At 38.4% G+C, this 23,637-nt stretch overlaps 1 protein-coding gene across 2 annotated transcripts in view; it reads right to left on the bottom strand.

Moving 5' to 3' along the window:
- LOC140463542 (inositol polyphosphate-5-phosphatase A-like) overlaps positions 1 to 23,637 on the bottom strand; it is a 528,804-nt gene that overhangs the window by 50,430 nt on the left and 454,737 nt on the right. For both annotated transcript variants that reach the window (XM_072557674.1, XM_072557675.1), the window contains exons 10-11: positions 14,661 to 14,756; positions 14,494 to 14,568 (exon numbers count right to left, since the gene is read on the bottom strand). In XM_072557674.1, the coding sequence (XP_072413775.1) occupies positions 14,494 to 14,568; positions 14,661 to 14,756 (171 nt within the window). The remainder of the gene's footprint in view (positions 1 to 14,493; positions 14,569 to 14,660; positions 14,757 to 23,637) is intronic.

Raw genomic sequence — 23,637 nt, 5'->3', positions numbered from 1 at the left:
TTCAGAACACTGAAAGCAGCATTGTAGTGCTTTTTATGTCTAGCCACATTCTTAATTGTCAGTGTTTTCATTCACATGTAAAATAAAGGAGACACTAAAACTAAAAAGGTTTTGTTTGACTGTAGAAGAGGCCATCTACAGTACTGGGAATGGACATAAAACTATTACTATCAGCAACCTTGTAACTATATCAAGTATCCACATCCACCACTGACTAGGTCTAAAAGCAGGATATGGGTTGGATGTAAAAGTTTTTAGTGGGCTAAGGGTGGCAGAATGCAAAGTGAATGGTGTGTTTGCTTCTATCATCTCATTAAATCAAGTGTTGGACTGCCATTCAGTGGGTCTCTGGCAGGATGACAGCCAGTTAGTAGTGTTAAGGGGCCTCTGCAACCAATCAAGAGTCACGTAGCAGAGAGGTCATACTGTGAATAGGAACTTGGTGATAGTTTCAAAGGTCCCTTGCTTTCTGAAACTCTATTTCTTACGGTGGGCTGAAAAAATGTCAGTAAAAGAAGTCAAATCATACAGATGCTTCCACTTCCACCACTATAATTGGTTGCTACTTGCAGCCATGATACTGGTGGCAGAATGTTTCTTCCACTCTTGTGCTGCTTTATCTTATCTGCCATAAAACATTCTCACATGCTTTTCCCAGTTCACACCTGTGAAACGAAGAGTTAGGTATATATGATTGTCTCACAAATTCTTCGATTCTTAATTTCAAAATGGCACCTGGGCTCCCAATTTCAATGCCCACACAATCTCTCTGATTTCTGAGGTTGAGCAGTGATGTTGTTGACCCAATATCATCTGGCTTGTCGGGATTGGCCTGCCCCAACTTGTAGCCATAAAACTCAGCTGAACACTACGTCCTAAGGTGAAAAACTAAAAAGCTGTGCATTTGCAAAGAATTGTAGCATTAATGCAAAATATAGAAATGCTCAGCATGGTTCGTTGACAGGATTTCACAAACTTTTCCACCATCCTTGAATGGTTAATTCTACTTTCTGACAGTCTGGATAACCACAGTCAGCAGAACAACAGCTATTACTCTTCAGGACCTACAGCCCAAGCCTGCAGTGAGTCAGATTAAGAGGTGATGCTACTTACATTTGTCAAACCCATCAGTGCCATTCACGAGAGGCTCTGCAGATGCAAAAAAATTAGCTGATGTGTGGAAGGAGGAAAAGATGTGACTTGCATTTTGGAAATAGTTGGAAAGAACGATACGTTAACAAAAGTTTCTTATCAATAGAAAACATCTCAACTCTTCGGAATTTACTTCAAATCTCAGTGCTAATTATTCCACTACTGGATGCAGATTGTAAAAATTCTCAGTGCTCCTTCAAGCATTTGTTTATGATAATAGTTTGTTGCATTCCTGTGGTTAAATGCAGCTCATTGTAGCCATTTAATATTTTCCTTTGATTCAGATTCGAGGAGGGCTGGGCCTCAACATTTCTGCTGTGGTTTCTGTGTGTGTAAGCATGCCGCAGGTCTGAGATAATGTTACATTACAACCACTGCATATCCCAGGTGCAGGTCTTGTGCAGTTGGCTATGAGGATAACGTAATCTTCCAGAAATCATTAAAACCAGGCAGTCTAAATTCATTTGTCCACATAAACTTGTACAGGGTTCACAATGTAAGGCTCATCTGCACCTGTTGCTACTGAGGTAGGCAACACTCCAGGTTTGTGCTGCTCTACTTAACATGACGGCAGAATACAGTCAAAGCTGGCTGGGTGGCTGAGCTAGTGGGGTCCAAAATCATGAGAGACCAACGCCAGGTAAAAATAGCCTGTACTACTTGAAGCTGGATTGCATTTCTTAATGGGAAAGTGGCTATTGGATGTTACGTTGGAAAGTGTTCTAATGTGGAAAAGAATATTTTAATAATAGAAAGATATGGCAGAGGATGTGCTCCAACATTTTCTGACACTGCACTGGAGAACGTGGTGGAAGAGGTAGAGGAAGAGAGATGCGTTCAATTCACGGGGGGCCTGGCTGAAACGTTGCAAAACTGTTCACAACCTCACATGGACTGGTGAGGGTCAATAAATATATCTTGAAGTGTCATCTTCCTCCATCTGCAATACTAGCCTGATACACTGTTCAAAGCATCTGCACCTCATATCTTGCTGGCCAAAGATTCCTGTCAATTATGAATAACACACCACATTTATAGTTTTATCACCTTCCCACTCTTACCACTGATCGTAGCTAACTCTCACAGCCAGGCTCACTGTTAACTATTCAATCATGATGATCAGATTTCATCTCAGTCATTGACACATTTCTCTCTTTGTCTCTCATAGGAAGGGTGGTGCACAAAACTGGAAGCAGCAGGGGCTAACTGACAGAGAACATAAACAACAGGATGCCCTCTTCCACCAAGAGGTGATTGGGTTTTCCATTATTATAGTGGCGTATCAAGGGTCTGGGCCAGCAATGTCTACCACTTCAAAACTAATGTTACTTCCCACTTATTTCACAATCTCTTCTATTTAGAAACTGCAGATGGTCTAAACATGGACCTTGTACTTCCCTAGGTCCTCTCTTTCCCACCTTACCCTTTCTCTTTTCAACTACCCAAAGAACTGGAATCTAGTTATAGAATGGTGAGAAAGCAACTGGTTCAATCAACCAATGGCTAATTTCTAAGTAGCTGATGATGCAGGGTGGGAGATGGGGTTTGATGTTCCTACTGTTCAATGTGTGTTCAGCCATACACGATTCAGTGACAAGTAACTGGAATGTTGAACTTCATTACTTTCATCAGGGCAGCAATAGACATTGATCATGATTATGATCTGCCATTCTGGGTGCTTCAATCTGTTTATTGTGTATGTGCTAATGCCCTACCAACATTGTGTCAACCACAACACACACAATAAGTATGGATGATGCACAGATTCCATTCTGGATCTCTAAGGCCACTTGAAGCTCCCAAAGAGATGGATACAATGTGTGCAAACTTTGTATCCATCTCTTAGTAAGTCCTAGGCAGTTTCATATTTGGCTTACAACTGACTGATCAAAATCTGCACTTCAGGAAACTATCCACATTACAGTACATGTGCAATATTGTAGCCCCTCAGAATGTCCAGTTTACAAGGCTATCTAGGTCTTGAAGATTAACAGGTCTTCTTCCATTGATTGTGGTTGTCTGAAGTGTAATTAGGATGGAACACTCTTCAAAGCATTGGAAAAGAATGCAAAACTCCAACAACACTGAACACTCCAATAACATAAAAGGACAGAATGTGCTTTTGTTAGATGGTGGTCCTAGAGCTCAAGACTTAAAGGATCAACATAAAAGCCAGTCTAGTTTTATTATATGGGTAAGAGTCTTTTCCTTTCATGATGCCAATACTACATTGTTATCCAGTTTTCTGCAATTAATATATAATAAAACATACATATAATAAAAGGCTTGGGTTCAAAAGATTTATTTATAATGCTGTTAGAATACAGCAAAAGTAAAGATTTACTTTTGACAACTTACTTTCTGTCTTCCTAATGTGCAATAAACAGCTCTTTAGATAGGAGGCACAACAAATGCAATACTTTAAAGGGTTAATGTAATTTTGAATACTGCTTCATGGATTGCCATTCTTAGATCTTGGTGACAAAAACATTATGACGCCAGAAGTAAATGTTTAAAAACAATATCAAATTCAATTATTTATAAATCACATCTCTAAATGCAAACTATTTCCAAGAGGATTTTTTTTTTGCATTGTACACTCAATAAAGAACATATCAAAAGCATTGCAAGGATAAGATTGTGCTTTAGCAGACTATGCATGAGAGAGGCTAAGGGGACAGTGACAAAGCAGTTTACTGACAAGAAAGTTTGTCAGTGATTGTTCAATTTAAATAGATTCCAGTGTTACTGGAGAGACATCACACAGATAAAGCCCAAAAATCAATGACACTTCAGCATGCAGCAAGTCAGAGACTAAATAAGCAGGCACCAAGAACAACTCTATCCTGCATCAGGGCTGTGAAATTCCCAATTCTACATCTGTATGGCAAAGGAAAATTTAATCTTCCCAAATACTCATCACTGCATTCCATCCTCTGACCTGACAGCTACACTTATAATTAATTATACAATTTAGATGGGAATATCGACTAAACAAACCTATAAATCATAGAAAAAGTCAATAGGCATGGACACATTCAATCATGTCCAAACCAATGATTACTGCTTTCAAAATACAATAATTATTTTCAAGAGCTGACTTGAATTAAATTTCTGTCAACCTGGTACAAGACCAGTGGTTGATGAAGGATGCAATAGATTTTTGGGGGGGAATTTGGTATAGGAACATTCATCCTGAAGAAGGGCAGTTTGTTTTTAGTGATCACACCACTCTGTGTATAACCAGACCATGAAGATTAGATTATCTCAAATGGCTCATTAAATCATTTATCTTTCCCATGAAGTTGATCCAGAGAAGCTGCTCACCTTCTTGCATTCCAATGAAATCAGATGTAATGAATTCTGCTGCACAGTGAATGTGAAGGAATGAGGTGGTACATTTACAGTTGGAAAAGCGGCAGCAACGGCAAGTGGAAGGCACTGTTTCATTGCCAGCCTCCTGAAAATGCCCGACATTAAAGGAAAAGCAGCATCTTAAACGGTGTCCAATGTCCGATCTCACTCAACTAAAGGTGCTCAAGCATTTCCTATAATTTTACACTCGTCAGGGAATGGAGAGCTTAACTGAAATATAATCCTCATGCCACTAGTGCAACCAAGAATGGGAGATATTTCGCATGGGTTCAGTTTGCCTCTGCTAACCTACCCCCCACAACTTCAAATTCAAAAATACTCTGCTATCTTAAATTTTGGATGATAGCTGTACTGCTATCCACGACTGCAAATGTCATTTAGAATGTAAATAAGCATGAACTAGCGCCTTCATCCCTTGGATCTCATTCTCCCACTTAGACCTTGACTGGACTCTATGTTGAAATGGATATCGGAACAGAGTTCTTTATCAGGCATACCTTGTTAGGGTCATGCTTGTAATGTAGCCTTTTCAAAGATATTCACAATAACATTAACAGCTGTCTTTAATACTGGGGCAAAATTTAAAAGCACCTGAAAAATGACACAGGAATGCACAATTAATCTGTGCCCATTCTTTTCAGTGGAGGCAGCATGTAAACTTGGTGCTGCTCATTCATGAACGTAATTGCTGTATGCAGCCAGGATTACATGCACTCCTAAGCAGTTAGACACCTAAGGAAAGGGTCTGAAAGGACTCACAGGGGTTCAGGCTACATTAACAAAATACTGTATACTCTGAAAATCTGAAACAAAATCATAAAATGGTGGAAATTCTCAGCAGATACAGCAGCATTTGTAACGAACAGTGGTATCACTTCAAATAATGAATTTTAACAGAATATGTTCAAATTAGCCTGTCCTGCTTAAACAGAAGTACATTTTGAGTGGAACAGGTGACAAAATGAGCTTGACTATGGGGAAGACACATGAATGCACTACATGGAAGTGAGAATGCTCCAAGCTTCCACAAAGTAACATTGGAGGTCTTGGAACATGAGCTGATCAGAGCAAAACGATCCTCTGTTCAAATGGATCCAAGGGGTTATTCTGATATCACAAAGGCAGTGACAGCAGATAGCTATTGCATTTCATGCCAACAGTACTGCTACCATGATATGAATAGAGTGGTGTAAGAAGTTTGATGGTCTCGCATGAGCGGTCAAGGCCAACGTATGCATGTTCAAACTCCATATTCCACCAAATGCAATTTTACCTCATGTGATAAACTACCCACCCACACTCACATACCAATAATCTCCATCAACCATGACCCATACTTCACAATGACACCTTCACTTCACCATCACACACTTAACATCGCCACAAACTGTTTGTTGGATGTATATTTAGCAGGAGGATGGAGGCATATAAAACAGGTTGAACAGCTAACTGGCCACCTTCGTACCTAATCCTGGGCAGACTTTCACGATATATTATGTAAGTGTCTGTTGAAAGTAGCTGGCCTGCCATAATTCAATGAATAATTAAACAATGCATTGCTCATACAAAAATATAGTGGACAGGAGGTGGGCAGACTGCCTTTCATGAGAAAAATGCAGGAAGGAAGTGAAATATCTCCACAGCGGCCAGTGTCCCATAACCAAGTCATCCTTTATTTACATGAGGAGAGTCTTTGACACTGATCCAGCTCCCTCAGAACCTGTTCTCAGAGTGAGCAGGATGTCTGACACTCCTGTTTATATCTGTCAGCCAGGGCTCCCCAATTGGACCAGTCTATCAGCCCCAATCAGGGAATTTATATTCTGAGAGGTCGATCTGGTTGACCTCATTCCAATCACTACAGGAAGAAAGTAAGGAAGACTGGGGGACCTCATCCGGAGGTTAGCTTGTGTGCATCAAAGGCACTCACCCCACAAGTTCTCTCCTGCCCCCACTACCCATACAGACTTGGGCAGCCCAGTCTTCCTGCCAATTGAAGTGAGCACTAAAACATGACCAGCAAACCTGAGGCATATCTCATTCAGTGCCCCTTTACATAGCTTTCCTACGGTGAGGCCAAGATATGAAATAGACCATGCATTGCCTCACATTAAAATGCTGTGAACTGCAAAATTGCATAACACCAGGAAATCATTGCAGGACCAGCTTCTCCTATTCTATGTTTTCTCTGCTACTGTCATGCAGTTACTTGATGCAGTGCATCAAAAACTGTCCAGCTACATCATTGTAAATCGAGTCAAACTCCGAAACATCATCGCAAGCAAGGACTTAATGACTAGCCTCAGTTTGTATAATGCCAAGCTTTATTCATAGTCAATAAACTAAACAATCCAGTTAGCTAGTCGTCACATGGTAGATCAATCTAATAACATTTGAGCAGTGGATTGGCTGCCATTCCTTATAAGGAATAGAAGTTTTGTTATTCTGAGTGTAATTAAACTCATATGGTCATACATGTGTGTTGTGAGAAACCATCAAACAAATATATGACAGTATTAGAATTTTAACTTCATTCTTTCCCTGACACACTGTTAGCATCACACTCTAATGCAGGAATGCTATTAGACTTAAGTCTAGCTGATGGTTCAGACACACTTTCTGGCTTAACATTATTCAAGAGCAAGAAAGTTACATTTTTAACAGGTCACCTCAAATCAAGGTACAATATTGACAAATTACTTTTCCAATTCATTAACCAGCAACTATTAAAGAAACACTGCATCATCATTTAAAGAATCGGTCTCCCCCGTTTTTCTCTGTGGTAGAGTTACACTTCCTCTTAGCCTGGGATCAATTCCACTGCTTTCACAGCATGAATCCCTGATCCAAGCTCCCATTTTTTATATCTATGTGAGATAACCTGACTCAACAGAATCACTGTGGGACATCACTGCTAAATCTAATTTCTATGCTTGTCCAATATCTATATTAATGGACAATATTAAAGATTGCACAACACCAGGTTATAGTCCAACAGGTTTATTTGGAAGCACTAGCTTTCAGAGCACTGCTCCTTCATCAGATAACTAGTGGAGCAGGATCATAAGACACAGAATTTATAGCAGAAGATCACAGTGTCATGCAATTAAAATGCTATACTGAACAAACCTCGATTGCTGTTAAGTCTTTCATCTTTTAGAATGGGTTGCAGGTTTCGGTTCATTAATATGATGATCCTATAAATATTTTTAAGTCACCTTCTCGAGATAACTTAAAGTTTTATAAAAAAGGGTGACATCTCAGCTCAGACAATGTATTAAAAGTCTAAGGTTAGAGTCTGTCTATACCCCAACCTTGAGTCAAACTGGTTCTATTTCCAAAGTAGGAATTTATAAAATGTTATGTGGATTGACTGCCTGCACTGACCACTTGCAGGTTGCAGGCAATTTTCAAATTGTATGGTATTTGCAGATATATTCTGTTTTTACTCAAAAAACACACAACCTGCAATGTAGGCAGTCAACCCATATAACATTTCATAAATTCCTACTTTGGAAATAGAACCCGTTTGACTCAATATTGGGATACAGACTCTAACCTCACATCTTCAATACATTGTATGAGCTGAGATGTCACCCATTTTAAAAATAAAACATTAAGTTATCTTGAGAATGTAACTTAAAAGTAGTTCTGGGATCTACGTATTAATAAACTGAAACCTGCAACCCATTCTAAAAAATGAAAGACTTAACAGCAATCTAGGTTTGTTCAATATATCGTTTTAATTGCTTGACTCTGTGATCTTTTGCTATAAATTCTGTGTCTTATGATCCTGCCCCACTAGTTACGTGCAGAAAGAGTAGTGCTCTGAAAGCTAGTACTTCCAGATAAATGTGTTGGACTATAACCTGGCATTGTGTGATTTTTAACTTTGTCTACCCAAGTCGAATACGGGCACCTCCGCAACATTTATTAATGGAAGCAAAGGCAAAATATTATTGATGCTGGAAATCTGAAATAAAAGTAGTAAGTCTTTTCAGAATTACCTACTTTTATACAGCTTTCACAGCAAGAGTCACAATCTCAAACATTGGCCAAATGTTTGCCTCCCTGGTCCAGGGAGGTTACTTGCAGAGATTAGGTTCTAAATAGAAATCATCCAGATACTTATAGATCAATGTAGAAGAGATTATGCATTTAGCCACTGAATTAATGAGGGAGGCCCTCTGCAGAATTTTGGATCAACGTATATGAAATTCTGGGGAAATAGGAAACGCTTTTCTAATACATAAAATGAAAAGAATACTTACAAAGTTTAAATTGTTTTATCTTAGAAAACAAATCTTGAACAAATAAATAAAATTATCCAGAATAGAAACAACAGAATGCTTTAAACTTGATTTGTTCTACAAATGAAAGGCAGATCTTTCTCATTCATGAAATAGATTGGGCATTCTGCGGTTCCCCCTAATGTATCTGTGATTTAATCACTGCAGGGAAATTTTTACTGATTGAAAGAGCAGGCACTCATGCACTTTAACCCCATTTATACAATAGTGCAATTTGTACTTGTTCTCAATTTGGAAATGTTTCACATTCTAACCTCCAATGAAAATGGTGCCGACATATTTACTCAGATCTTTGTTGAGATAACAACCCACACCTCCTGAAGCTGGGTTAAAGCCAGTTGGGACTCACTTTGATTAGAGTCAGACTGATGTAAACAGTCACTTTCAAATTTCTGCTACTTGCTGCCCCTGAGGAAACCCTCAGTGCATGAGTTAGGGGCTGATGTTTGATGTCATCTGGCATGTGAATTGCTTTAGGGCAAAGGTGAGTGTAAATGCTGAACTATCACATTCAGTTTGGATCAATTCTGATTTGCTGTGAATGCTATTGCACAGTGTAAAACAGCCTTTAGGCCACTTAACCATTCTCCCCGCCAGAGAAACATTCACAAAAATCTAGTACATCATGTCCCAAAGGTACAATTTTGGTAGACCATTTTGGTACCAAAATAATATATATCCTATTTTGGTTTTAAATTTGAAATTGTACAAAAAGACTCTGTACAGAGACATACCTTTTATAGCTTCTAAAATAAGTGGGATATTTTGCTTTTGTCACTTCAGAAAAAAATCATAATAACAAACTATCAGAGAAACAAGGAGAGAACAAACCCTGGACCAAATCATACTCTTTTTAATGGGGAAACTTGAAAATACAGAGCTATTTCTTCATGCAGTCCTTTAAATGAATGGAAGCCTGTATCTCTAAATTTGTGGGGGGGGCCAGAAAGCTAATTGAGAGTTGACATCATGATAATGATGGCTTGTGGAGCAAGCTATATGATATCAGTAATTAACATATGGTTAAATAACACATTGCAGTTTAGAGAGATTTAAATGCCCTTCCACTTTCTCCTTTCCTGGCAGTATTAGATCCTGCTGTGGAGTGACACTGGCTGTACACTTGTACCTTAATCAAGCTTTAAATAAAACTGTCAGATTTTATGTTGACAATCAAAAAGGACAAATGCTTCTCTCCTCAACGCTCTCTATAATGCCAGTGGAAGTAATTCCAGTACAACTCTGAACACTAATTGATCCATTAATTGCATAAACTGTACTGAATACAGATGGTCCAACACAGACTATTGATGACAGATCTCAGGTAGGTCTTGGTCTGAACAAAGGTTGGAAGACAGAGAAAGAGAAATACCAATGGAGCAAAAGGAAACAGAAGAACATAGGACAGAACACTTGTGATAAAGCTTATGATATATTATTATCATTTGGGAATTTGGATTTTAAAGGAGAGATGAGCAGTTCTGAGTTCAGTTCAGAATCAAATTTTTAGTGTAAAAGACTAGGTTCATACCAGCAAATGGACAACTTGTCAGTTATGTAGAAATCTCCAGATTGCAAATATTTAGCTTTCAGATCTCCAGCTTGTGAGACTTTAGCGTGTGAGAGTTTCTGTAAAAGTCTTCAACTAGTCAGAACTGAAAAAAAAAGGTTAGTTCAAGAGAACTCAAAAGGAAGACAGGCCCATTGCACTGGACTGAAGTGTGTCAGTTTTCAGAACTAAAAGGAACCAATTAATTAAGAAATTGAAGCATTAAGATGACAGCAAACTAGGATTGACTATCTATGAAGGATATTATAATAACAATGTTGAATGGTTCTTTATTCCTGATTATATTAAGACATTTCTGATATATTGCTTTGTTTGTTCTTTTTCCTTTTGTTATGTTCCATAACTAACCACCATGATAACTAAATGCAAGATTGAGAATTATGACACATCAAGTCAGATTTCACTCTGGGATCTGATCTGTCCAGTATTATCATCTGAGATCACAACAGCTTTTCATAACCATACAGAGTGTCAGAAAGTCTCCAAAGAAACAGAACAATTTAGGTTTTCACGCAGCAGAGAAGCAAAACATTTCTCTTAAAATGGCAAGAAGTATTGCATTGAGGGATTAAATACTTTGTCCCCTACAAACATGGCCCTCTCTTCACCGAATGGATTTGAAGAAAAGGCACAATATTCCGATGTATCGTGTACCCCCCTCAGAATTTCAGAGAACTGTTCCAATCTTCACTATGTACAGGGACTGATGTCTCAGTTGTGCCATTACAGGTATGAAAGCCTTACCCAAGAATTCTAAGTCTAATAATTGAAAATTTGGAGGAGATGGAGTGACATTTCACAAAAGGCAGCCCAAAATATGTCTTTCACTTTGAACAAGTTCCAAGGAGGAAAGAAGAATGATGTTAACGAAGTGGAAAACTTGAGATTTAAAGGAAAAATATGTAAAGAAAATGTTTTAAAAAGGTCAACTGAGTCCTCGTTCGACTGAATATATTAATGTTTTGAACTTGTGCTTCAATTGACTCACTGTAGCCAAATGAGAGTTCAGGCATAAGGATGCAACAGGGAATACCAATTTAGTCATCTGTAAGATGTTTTTCTTGACTTCTATTTCCAGCAAAGTCAACATGATTTTTTAAAAAATTAACTAAGTCAACATGCTGTAATAGACAACTTGAATGTTTTGCGCTAAGCTGAATTATCAAAACTTCTGTCACAACAAGCAAAACGTCAATAAATGTACACATATTGATACTTTGTTGAGCTGGACAGATGTAGCCCTGGAAGAATACAACAAACCAATTAAATTTCAGAAAACAAACACAAATTTACTTGACCGCTTACACGCATAGAGAATTAATGGATGCTTCTAGGATTGACAATGCTGTAACACACTGTCATTGCTCACTGGGCTTGAAATCAAGTCACACTATTTCCACAACCATCACAACTGTGAAAAAATGATTAAACCATTGCATTGGTCAAGTTTATCCTCACTAACTCATTCAAGTTAAAATACTACGCACACCTGGTGTTTTCTATTAGCAAGAAAATACCAATGGCAAAAAATAATCATTAAATTGCTAATGCAGAACTTAAACTCTGCCCCTTTCTTAAAATTCATATACACATACTAACAGACACACTAAAGGACAGGACAAGGCAAAGGTATTGTGGATGATGAAAATAAAGAAAGTCAGTGAAGCATAGATCTGGCACCAATCCGGATCACAGATGCTGATGAGTTTTTTTGTTTGGTTTTCTTTAGACTCCTTCCAGTTCTTTGCTAATGTTACTTGGTTTTGGGTATACTGATTCTCAGACTTTAATTTATTGAACAAAGAACAAAGAAGATTACAGCACAGGAACAGGTCCGTCGATGCTCCAACTTTCACCGATCCAGATCCTCTAGCTCAACCTGTTGCCTATTTTCCAAGGAGCTGTATCCCTCTGCTCCCTGCCCATTCATGTACCTGTCAAGATACATCTTAAATGAAGTTATCATTCCCACCTCTACCACCTCCGCTGGCAATGCATTCCAGATACCCACAACCCTCTGCGTACAGAACTTTCCAAGCATATTTCCCTTAAATTTTTCCCTTCTCACCTTGAACTCACGACCCCTAGCAATTGAGTCCTCCACTCTGGGAAAAAAAGTTTCTTGCTATCCCCGCTGTCTATACCTCTAATGATTTTGCAGACTTCAATCAGGTCCCTCTCAACCTCCACCTTTCTAATGAAAATAATCCTACTCGACTCAACCTCTCTTTATAGCTAGTTCCCCCCATACAAAGCAACATCCTGGTGAACCTGTTCTGTACCCTCTCCAAAGCATCCACATCCTTCTGGTAACGTGGTGACCAGAATCCTATGCATCATTCCAAATTTAGCCAAGCCAAAATCCCATACAATAGTAACATGACCTGCCAACTCTTGTACTCAATACCCCATCCAATGAAGGAAAAGCATGCCATATGCCTTCATGACCACTATATCAACCTGTGTTGCCACCTTCAGGGTACAATGGACCTGAACACCCAGATCTCTGTGTACATCAATTTTCCCCAGAGCTTTTCCATTTACCAAATAGTTTGCTTTAGAATTGGATCTTCCAAAATGCATCACCTCGCACTTGCCTGGATTTAACTCCATCTGCCATTTCTCCCTCCAACTCTCCAATCTATCTATATTCTGCTGCATTCCCTGACACCTTTATCTAACTATTGCATTCCTAGATACCTTCCCCCCAGCCCCAGCTCCCACCCAATTATCTGTCAGTCCCCTTGCCCCCCCACCCCACCTCTCCTGATGAAGAGGTTATGCTCAAAACATCGACACTCCTGCTCCTTGGATGCTGTCTGACCTGCTGTGCTTTTCCAGCACCACAATTTTGACTGCATTCTCTGACAGTCCCCTTCACTATCTGCTATTCCACCAATTTTAGTGTCATCTGGAAACTTGCTAATCAGACCACCTATACCTTCCTCCAGATCATTTATGTATATCACAAACAACAGTGATCCCAACACGGATCCCTGTGGAACATCACTGGTCACAGTTCTCCATTTTGAGAAACTCCCTTCCACTACTCCTCTCTGTCTCCTGTTACCCAGCCAGTTCCCTATCCATCTAGCTAGTACACCCTGGACCCCATGCGACTTCACTTTCTCCATCAGCCTACCATGGGGAACCTTATCAAACACCTTAGCAAAGTCCATGTATATGACATCTACAGCCCTTCCCTCATCAATCAACCTTGTCACCTCGTCAAAGAATTCTACTAAGTTGGTAAGGCATGACCTTCCCTGCACAAAACCATGCTGTCAATCACTGATAAGCCCATTTCCTTCCAAATGTAAATAGATCCTATCCCTCAGTATCTTCTCCAGCAATTTCCCTACCACTGACGCCAGGCTCACCGGTCTATAATTACCTGGATTACCCCTGCTACCCTACTTAAACAAGGGGACAAAATTAGCAATTATCCAGTCCTCCAGGACCTCACCTGTGTTCAAAGATGCTGCAAGGACATCTGTTAAGACCCCAGCTATTCCCTCTCTCACTTCCCTCAGTAACCTGGTTATGGATTTGCCCTTTCCATGCCACTGAAAGGAGATTTTCAACTTTCGATGAAAGGGGGTATTTGCAGCGAAAGCAACTTTCAGAGAAAATGTGAAGGAAAGTGGATAGACATGGGAATATTTATTTTAGTTTTCCACACAAATGGGAGAGAGAGGGATGAATTATTTCTCTTCACGGGCTGGATATTTTCTGCTGTTTTGTCAACACCAAAGGACGTGGCCTCCTGCCAGACAACCAATGAGTGGCTGTTGCTATCCTGATCCCTCCTAAGCCCACAACAACTAATCCTATTACAAAATCAAATCAACATTATGTATCTGGGCAAAATTGTCATGACCACACACCATTGTTTGTGATGTTCTTCACTACTTGAATAAGGCAACATTATGGATACAACTCACAATGTCTTTTAATAACTTGGTTTGCAAACTGCAAGTATTATTTTACATAGTTTCCTTGGTTTAAAGCAGCAAGTTCTCCCTATTTTAGTCCACAATCCAAAAATACAGTAGTCTTTACAACATTGAAAGTGGTAATACTCACCTCAACGCCATTGTTTTGCCGAAATACATCTTGGTTAAAGTAGTCAAAAAGCTTCTTTTCTAGTTGGAGCACCACCTTTAATAAAGTCAAAAAACAGTGAAATTCCATTTACACATCATATAGAACAAGGGATCATAACAAATGTTTTCACTGCAATAAAAGCATACCTTCCGATCGTTCTTTGATTCACGGAAAATTAACTTATTTATTTGATTGGTGTCTGCTGCTCGGATAGTTTGCATTGTTGCTGATGCACAGAGTGTCTATAAAACAGTAAAACAAGACTTGGTAAAGGAAGTGCAACAACAATATTAAGTCAGTTTGAGCTTCCTGATACTTTTCAAGATTTAGTATGGAGTGACCAAAAGCAATGTTATGAAACATCATTGGCCTCACAGACTTTATTTTACTGCATGACAATTGATTTTTTTAAGTAAATTGTAGAAGTCATAGATTCATTTGGAATTATAAAGTTTAAATACAGTGGCAACAACGCATATATTTATTCAGCTGGAAAGATTTCAGTTTAAATCATCTAACAATTCAAAAAGGTTTAAGAATACGCTCACATCAGTTTTGTGAACCAGAATATTAAATTACTTCACATGCTTTTGGATTTTGTGTGTGGTTTGTGCAAGGGAACAAGTAGTTGTGGTTGCATGCATGCATGGTCCTACACTAGTCACATGTGTCCCCAACTGGGGTTGTGAGACCCAAGAGTGTGCAACAAATATAACTTCAGTTGTAATCACTCCACAGTGAGCTTACCCATCTGTGAATTACACATTTTGGGGCAGTTTGTTTTTGAAAGAAGTGACAAGAAGATAAGTACCAGCAGGAGAAATAGAGCTGTCTCTATAGAGGGATGATCAGTATATTGAGGAACTGGAGGAGAACTGTCCCACTCCTTCTGTGGAAACAATTTAAAAAGAAACTTACATTTTGCTATCGGCTGCTTCGGAATCCTGCACCAGTTCTTGCTAGTGTACTGAAAACAGGAGCTTGTGCTCAACATAAGAGGGGCCTAGTACCTGTTTTAAACATTTGCCAAGTACGGATCTCATCTTTGACGAGTGTTCTGACCTATCTGTTTAAACCTGAAATATTAAATCGCCCAGCTGACAGCACTCCCACGCCCTGCTCCCCAATGGCTTGGGTCTGCACTGGTTATCTTGTATGAAGTGATGGAAACTTCAACGTCTGCAACAAGCTTACCAGATATTCCACCCTACTGGTACCTAGGCCTTGTTACACACATGGCAGAGTTATCGTGGAGGCCAAATAATTGCGGTGTCACAAACTGTGGATCCATGGAGAAAACGCACAAATACACACACACACACACACACACACACACACACACACACCCCAAAAAAAACAAAGTGTAATGAATGTCCATACCCACAAAGGTGTACTGCCAATAAATGAATTCACTTGCAATATATTATTTCATGTGGCTGTGCACTAAAATCCTATAGAAGAACTGTACACAATAGATTAAACTCCAGCCATATCCACACTGTTTTGCTCAAAGGAAGTGCTTTCAAAACTTTTTTTTTTAACAGCAAGAAACTTCAATACCAGTTAAACAAAGTATGAAAATCTTGCCATTCAAGGACAAAGCTTTTATGGGGTGGAGTTTGAAAGGTTCTTGTAGTCCCAAGGGACTTAAAGTCTTCTTGTTATTGGTAGACTCCTCTATTTCTACCATTGCCAGTCTTTGCGAAATTGTTGGATGACTGGAACTACTTAATTTCTAGTTTGGTGAAACAATAATGACAGAAAACTTGGACTGTAAGGATAATTACAGGCTTAAATAAGTGATGGTACATTCATACAGTCCCCGGCAATTCCTGTCGTTTCTTAGTAATTTTTAAAAAATAAGTCATGCTCAGCATTTTAAGCATAAAAATAAAACTTTCACCTTTTCAGAACAGTATCATGTTTGAATAAATGTCATGTCGTGCTTTTAGATCCAAAAGTAAGTAATTGATAGATAAAGAAGGGGTGGTTTAATTGAAATTTTCATTTACAATGAAGGAATAGGAATCAGTTATTCCTAAGGCTATGGTACACCATAGAATGCAGTAATAACAGAATACAGTAAATTCTAATGGCTACCAACACGGGCTCGATCATGGCCAAACATAAGATGAACACTGAACAATTTCCTACCACTAAATTGCTGCTGGGCAACTTGTTCATTGCACTGTCAAGTTGATAAAACACTAAAATATGAACAAAAATCAAATACTGCCAGTGTGTGATGAAGCCATTAAAATACATCAATATCCAATCAATGCTGCACAATGTTCTTCAAAATTATAGTATGCAAAAATGATCCTGGCCACACACCACTGCACACTCAAACCAAATTATTCCTCACTGCCCTTTTTTTCCCCTTTTGGTCAGGGAACAGTTTACCATCTGTGTTTGACTGACATAATCCACAGAAGAGCTGGTTCCCATACTGAACACAACTGACTCAGAGTTTTAAATTCAAAGCACAGATTAGTTAATCACATCAAACTAAAGAGCCCTTTAGACTCGTATGTCACAAATCAGCCTGGTCGCCTTTAAATACTGCACCACATCAGAACAAGTACCAGAACAAACCAAAGCAGAAACCTCTAGTTTTCTAAAGCCCTAACAAATCGGTCCATCTTTCAGTCATTTAAACCTTCCAATCAAGGGTCAATATGGTCCAAGCATCCAAATGCTAATGCACTTAAGTGCGCTTAAGCTGCTTTCCTAAGTGAATGGGTAAAAAGGACTGCAAAGGACAAGGCAGAGTTACTGTCACTGTCAAAAGTCATTGTACCAACCTCCAAGCAGGCACAATTCAACAAAGTCATGTTTTTAAAGCATCTCCTGAGAATCTGGACTGCCTCAGTATCAAACCGATTTAATGCTTCTCTGATTAGCAAAAATCTGCTACACTACTGATCAAAATAAATAATCCATTCCTCTTACGCGTTCTGAACTAACTAATTTCAAAAATAATCTCAGAGTAGCTTCATTTCCATTTACAGCCTGTTTTCCTCCAAATCTACCTTTAAAATACTGGATTATACATCAAAAATCAAACAGACAAAAAGATTTTAGTGTTTGTTCCTCTCTATCAAAGGTTTCACAAAGCGTTATTATTAATACAAAAGACATTGTGGTTGATAATTGCGGAGGATGTTTGGATCCTCATTGTTTTCTGGAGTAATTTTCTGAAGAGAAAAAAATAAGTATCTACTGGCATAAACGTAAACATCTTGAAAATATACAAAAACTATCTAAAAGATGTCAGCTTGTGTTTTTCCCTATATGTAATCAGAATGGTAATAGATTTCCTTTTCTAAGAAACATATTTATGTAGGTCATTTACATTTTTAAATGTTTAAACCAATGTATTAATAACACATTGAAATAGAGACTCCACAAGCAACATTTCTGAAAACAAAGCAAGTTTTGAAAAAAAACTGCATTTTAAGCTGAGTTATAAAGTAATTGTTATAGGATAGGTGAAATGAGAATTCTTCCAGCAAATATATATTTCACTATCATTAAAGTTTATAAAGAGCCTTAACCTTTCAGGAGATCAATGACAATTCCAGCTTACCCAGAAAAATAATAAACAGTGCGCAAAACTATGCTAAAGACTTAATTTATTTCTAGAATAATATGTTGAATCAAGGAATCAAGAATATTCAAGGAGGCATTGAAATGCAGAGAGGTTGCAGAATGACCACTTGAAAACTTAAAAACCCACATGAGATCAAAGGAAAATGGCCAGCTGCATAGAAAAATAGATCACACATTGCAGCACCACTCTGCAAACTCACTGCAGCCCAGGCTGGATGTCAAATAAATAAAATGTTTCAGTGAAGATAAACTTAAACAAGAAATCAGATTATCAGTTTTCTAATAGTTGACATTATAAAGGCACACTAATTTGAATGAATGAATGAGTTTGTATAGATGAGACATCAAGATAGTGTATTTTTGAGTTGCACATCTGGAATATATCTTCAAATCTACTCTATGCCTGTTAATATGCTATTCTTTTCCAATATTTAAAAAGTGCTATTAAATTCATTTGTCAATTCAGTATGACTGAGGACCACAAATCTCCAATGGACTTCTTGTGTTAAGCTCTGACAGCAGTATTCTGTTTCTCCACAGGAAGACATTTGTGTATTCTTCTGCTCAATGTGATTTCCACTTTTTAACTCATCTGCCATCCAATTCCCCGCTCAGAAGGACAAATTGCTCACTGTGATTCCTTTCAGCATGAGCACAGCCAGTAGAAAATTGTGACTGAGCAGAAACACAAGAAACAGCAGCATAAAAATTCATCACTTTGGCCTGTTGACCTCTCACCACTAGGTTGACACACCCTGTCTCGGTGAGTAGCATCAAGGGAGAAATGTGCAGCCTGGGTGAGTAGAATTACTAACAAAAAAACTTAGAAACAGGAAAAGCCCACCAGATGCTTCATTGTTTTGTATTCTTTTCTAAAGAACTGGTCCAGCAAAAGGGTTTACCACATGGCATATTGGATGGAATGAGTACAGTCATTGTTTCATGGCAGTACTGTCACTTACTGACTGCAGTACAAAGAGGTGTAATGCAAGATTAAATCCAGACTTTTAGCTAGCAGATTAAAACCAATCATGACAGATGTCCATGAGACTGTTTAACATACAAAATGCATGACACGTCCATGAAGTGAAGGATAAAGCTCTCCATTTCTTCAGCAGAGCAGTCTTTCCAATTCGGCCACCAAAAGAAATTCTAATGACGCCTATAACACTTCCTTTCTAGTTTTCAGCAATGCATGAATTTCGTCAGTATGGTATATTTAATAATTCCCTACAATGTTTGTCAAACTGCCTCACCTCATTTTGGGGTGACATTGCTTCTGCTAATTCAGAATCTTTTTTTTTAAATTGCTCTTGTGGATATTGAAAAGTAGAATAAAGAAATCCAAAAGCTGTTTCTTTTCATCAACAAAAAACTTAGGTGAAAAGAGCAGTAACATCAACTAAATTCCACATACTCAAAATTATCATCTCGGTAATTTGTTTCAAAGAGATTAAATTTGGGTAATAATTGCAAAAAAAAAATTTGCAAAGAAAATCGAATGTGGTGAACAACACAAATTTGAACAAGTGCTAGGGTTCTTTTATGTTGTAACACTTGTAGCCAAGAAATACTGCAAAAGAAATACTGTTCTGACAGTTCTTATTTTTAAGTGAGAATTCGACAGTTTAAGTTTGTGTGATTGTCTCTAGAAATGAATTTAAAAGTGGGATTGTTCAATCTAAATTCAAGCTGCTCTAAGCAACCATCCAGTGGGTGGGCTTCTGATACATTTTACCAATTTTTCATGCCCATCCCTCTAAATGTGACCCTGCTCCTCAGCTTTTATGCCTCTGACAACTTGGCTGAGGAAAACATGCGGCCTCTCTGATAGCATGAAATTGGGAACAAAGACGTGGGATAAGAGGAGAGCTCTAAGGATGGATACAGCCAGAGCCCACCCGATTTCATCTGGAAACAGATGTTAGTTAAACCAATGCACCAGCAAACAGAAAGTAGGACATTCTGTGATTCTGGAAGGAACAGCATTCCAGTACTTAGTTTTAAAAGTAAGACAAACAAAAAAAAAGAGACCTGTCAGAGATAAATGTGTAAAGGATAAGCAAACCAAACTGGAATCATGTATTTCCACAGATCTGCGGTTATTGTCAGAAGAATCAATTAGCACAACATAAGACTTTTGAATAACCATTATTCTTTAAGAAGGATCAATTAGCACAGCAATAAGCTGCAGTTGACCAGAAATAGATTGACACCAAACTATAATTAATACCTGTTTGCTGGACAATGATTGAACGGTTTGATGTCTTGATTAATTTTAATCCTTTCACTTTTGGATAAAAACATAATGACTGCACAAACATTGAGAATATGTGGCCCAGTATCGGTTTTGAGGGCTTTTGGCAAAAAAAAACCTTGACCTTTGAAAAGAAAGGAAAACAAATTATAAAACACGAATCAAGGAATCAGTGCGTCAGAAGCAAAAAGGTAACAAGCTGCCAGAGTGCTCTTGCTAACCTGCACAATGGACCTGCAACACTTGTCTCTTGTGATATTTGAAGGGTTTTATCACATGATCTACTCACGATAATAGGACTGCATAGACTTAGTAATACAGTGCTAAAGTGCCAGGGCGTGTGGTTACATTTCGGTTCAATGACTAATAGGATTTATTTTAAAAAAACAAAAACCGACTTTTTATAATTGGTACTTGTGACCCAGCAGAGAGGAAAGTGATGTTTGCAGTGTCCTATCCTAACCAGCATTGACATGCATGATATCATGTTTTATACTTAAAATATCTTTCCTGTCTTTTTTTATATTGATGAACATTCAAAATAGAGCTGGCTCAGTGACTCCTTTCACAATGTCTTAATTAATTTTGAGAATATGACAGGCTGATTAAGATAAAGCTTGAGAGAAATGAGTCTCATCTCCGAAAAGCCTGGCAACAAGGCACAGCTGGTGACAGTGCAAGAGTCACAGCCAGTCCCTGGCAAGCAAAAGCTTGGAGCTTCCAAACCCCCATCAATCATCATCAGTGTCGACTGTGTGATGAATGGCAGGTGTGGCAGCATCTAGCGCCAGGCTCCCCGATCAGTGACGAGCGCTACTGGTACCACTATCTCTCTATGTCAAACCATGCCAGCTGAAACCCACAGCTGCCAGTTGCTGCTATTCAGACACATGCTCACACTGACAGCAGCAGTTACTTTTAAACATGTTATTATTAATTACATTAATGACGCTATGGCCTATTAAAAATGCAAGATAACTACATTCATTCCGCGTATGTTTTAATTATACTCAGTGCTTTGGCAAATTAGATCAAAGCCCCGGCTTTTCTGTTCCACTCAGTTGCCCTGTTTGTATTAATTTACATCTCAAATAGGTGGTGCTGTTAATTCCAGCTGGGAATAACCTCTCTTTTATTCTTTAACAGTGTCATCTTTCCAGATAATGAAGCCTTGTAGGACCCTGGAGCTGATACAGTTTAATCCCCTCTGTTTGTGCAAATTAAAATCTGGTTTATGACCACATGCATCCAGATTCTCTGGGGGCTGGAAGCTCCCACCGCCAGTTGTGAAACAATACAGTCAGCTGCATTGATAATACAGCCCCTGCCCTCCCGTTGAATGATGGAAGGGAAAACAATTGCATCATTTAATTTACTATTTCAGTGATTATATGCCTCATTGGCTTCTCGTTGTTTTGATGATGGATTTAATTAACCTCCAATGAATCTTTCCAGTAGCAAGGTTAGTGGCAGGGAGGAATAGCAAGTGTCAAAAATTCCAGCAAAATGAATGGAAATAAGTGATATGCTGCTGGAAAAGCTGTTGGAATTTAATCTACTGAATTGATCACGTATTAATCATAACATCTAAAAGGTAACAGCCTATTTAATATTCTGATAGAACTTGAACTCAGTCCAAGCTTTTCTTGAGATGCTTAAAAACATGTTAAATTTAGTCTCCAGCTATAATCCCCTCTGTGGAACATTGTTAAAACTTTTTATCATCAAATAATGGGAAGAAAGAAAAGCAAAGACTTGAAAATGTGATTACTGCAATTTGAAGCCAGTCATTTTGGATGTAGCGTTTGTTTAAATTTCAGTAAATATCACTGACTGGAATTTCCTTTCTAACCCCAAAAGAAAAACAATATGCATTTGGATACCATCTTTTTAGGAGGGCCAAGAGCATCAGATCAATAAAGTAGTTTGGAAGGACACTCTCTGTTGCAGTTTAGGAAACACGGCAGCCAATTTGTGTATCTCACAAAAACAGGAAAGAGATAAAGAGAGGCATAGAGTCATAAAGGCATATAGCACAGAAACAGACTCTTCAGGACCAACTCGTCCATGCTGACCAGATATCATAACCTAATTTAGTCCTATTTTCGAGCACTTGACCAACATCCCTCTAAACTCTTCCTATTCATATACCCATCCAGATGCCTTTTCACTTATCTGTTTCAGTGCTGTGAGCTCTCTCACAAAGGATCCTCCAAGGTCAGCTGTGAATTTTGCTGTTTGTTAATTTTTTCCCTAGATACACTCCAATGTCCAGAAATATGAACTCAAAAAGCAAAGGCACTAACTGTGCAGATTCTCTCTCCCTCACTGACCATGCCTTTTGTCTGTCTTTCTCCCTTTGACATTTTTCCTCAAAGTTCCAAAACAATGTAACAGTATATAAAACATAATTGCTGCTCCTGGAATTCGAGGAAATCACCTCCAACACCTAAAATATCTAAAAAAAAATCAATTAAACAAAAAACAAGAACTGTGAATGCTGGAAAGGTAAAACGAAAACAGATATTGCTGGAGAAACTCAGCAGGTCTGGCAACATCTGTGAGAGAGAAAGCAGGGTTAATGTTGCCAGTCCAGAGACCATTTTTCAGAACTGGAAACACTGTTGGGATTCATTGTCCTGAAATGATCATGTATTAATCATAACATTTAAAAGGTAGCAGTCATTGGACTTGAAATGTTAAACCCGTTCTCTCTCTGTAGATGCTGCCAGACCTGCTGAGTTTCTTCAGCAATTTCTGCTTCTATCATAAATGATCAATTAAGCGATTTTAATGATGCTAATCGACAGACATTGGTTAAGAAAAACACTGGAGGAAATCATCTGCTCATCTTGGAAATGTGCCATCAAGTCTTTCTCATCCATTGAAGAGAGCCAATACAGTTTCAGTGTAAAATCAAATTTGTGAAATGATATTTATCCATGAGAACCTGAAGTTTAACAGTTTGTCTTCAAAGCACATGGATGATGCACATAAGATGTGTATATTTCTTAACTTAAAAAAAAAGGTGCCCTTACAGATCTCAAAGTAGAAAGGAGGGAGCATACTGACTGCAGAAATTAGGTCATTGTAAGAATGTGTTCAACAGTTGACTGAGTACTGTGTGAATTACTTTTGTATCATGTTTCATTGCCATTTAAAATAACAGCTTGAAAGTTTGCGCATTTTTTCTTTTTTGTTTTAACAAAAAATCCTGTTCTTGAAAAAACGTTATCCGTACAATATCTTAACAG

This window comes from Chiloscyllium punctatum, chromosome 38, assembly GCF_047496795.1.
Source record: "Chiloscyllium punctatum isolate Juve2018m chromosome 38, sChiPun1.3, whole genome shotgun sequence".
NCBI lineage: Eukaryota > Metazoa > Chordata > Chondrichthyes > Orectolobiformes > Hemiscylliidae > Chiloscyllium > Chiloscyllium punctatum.
The sequence above is the reverse complement of the archived record's forward strand: the minus strand, read 5'-3'. Positions and strand labels throughout refer to the sequence as shown.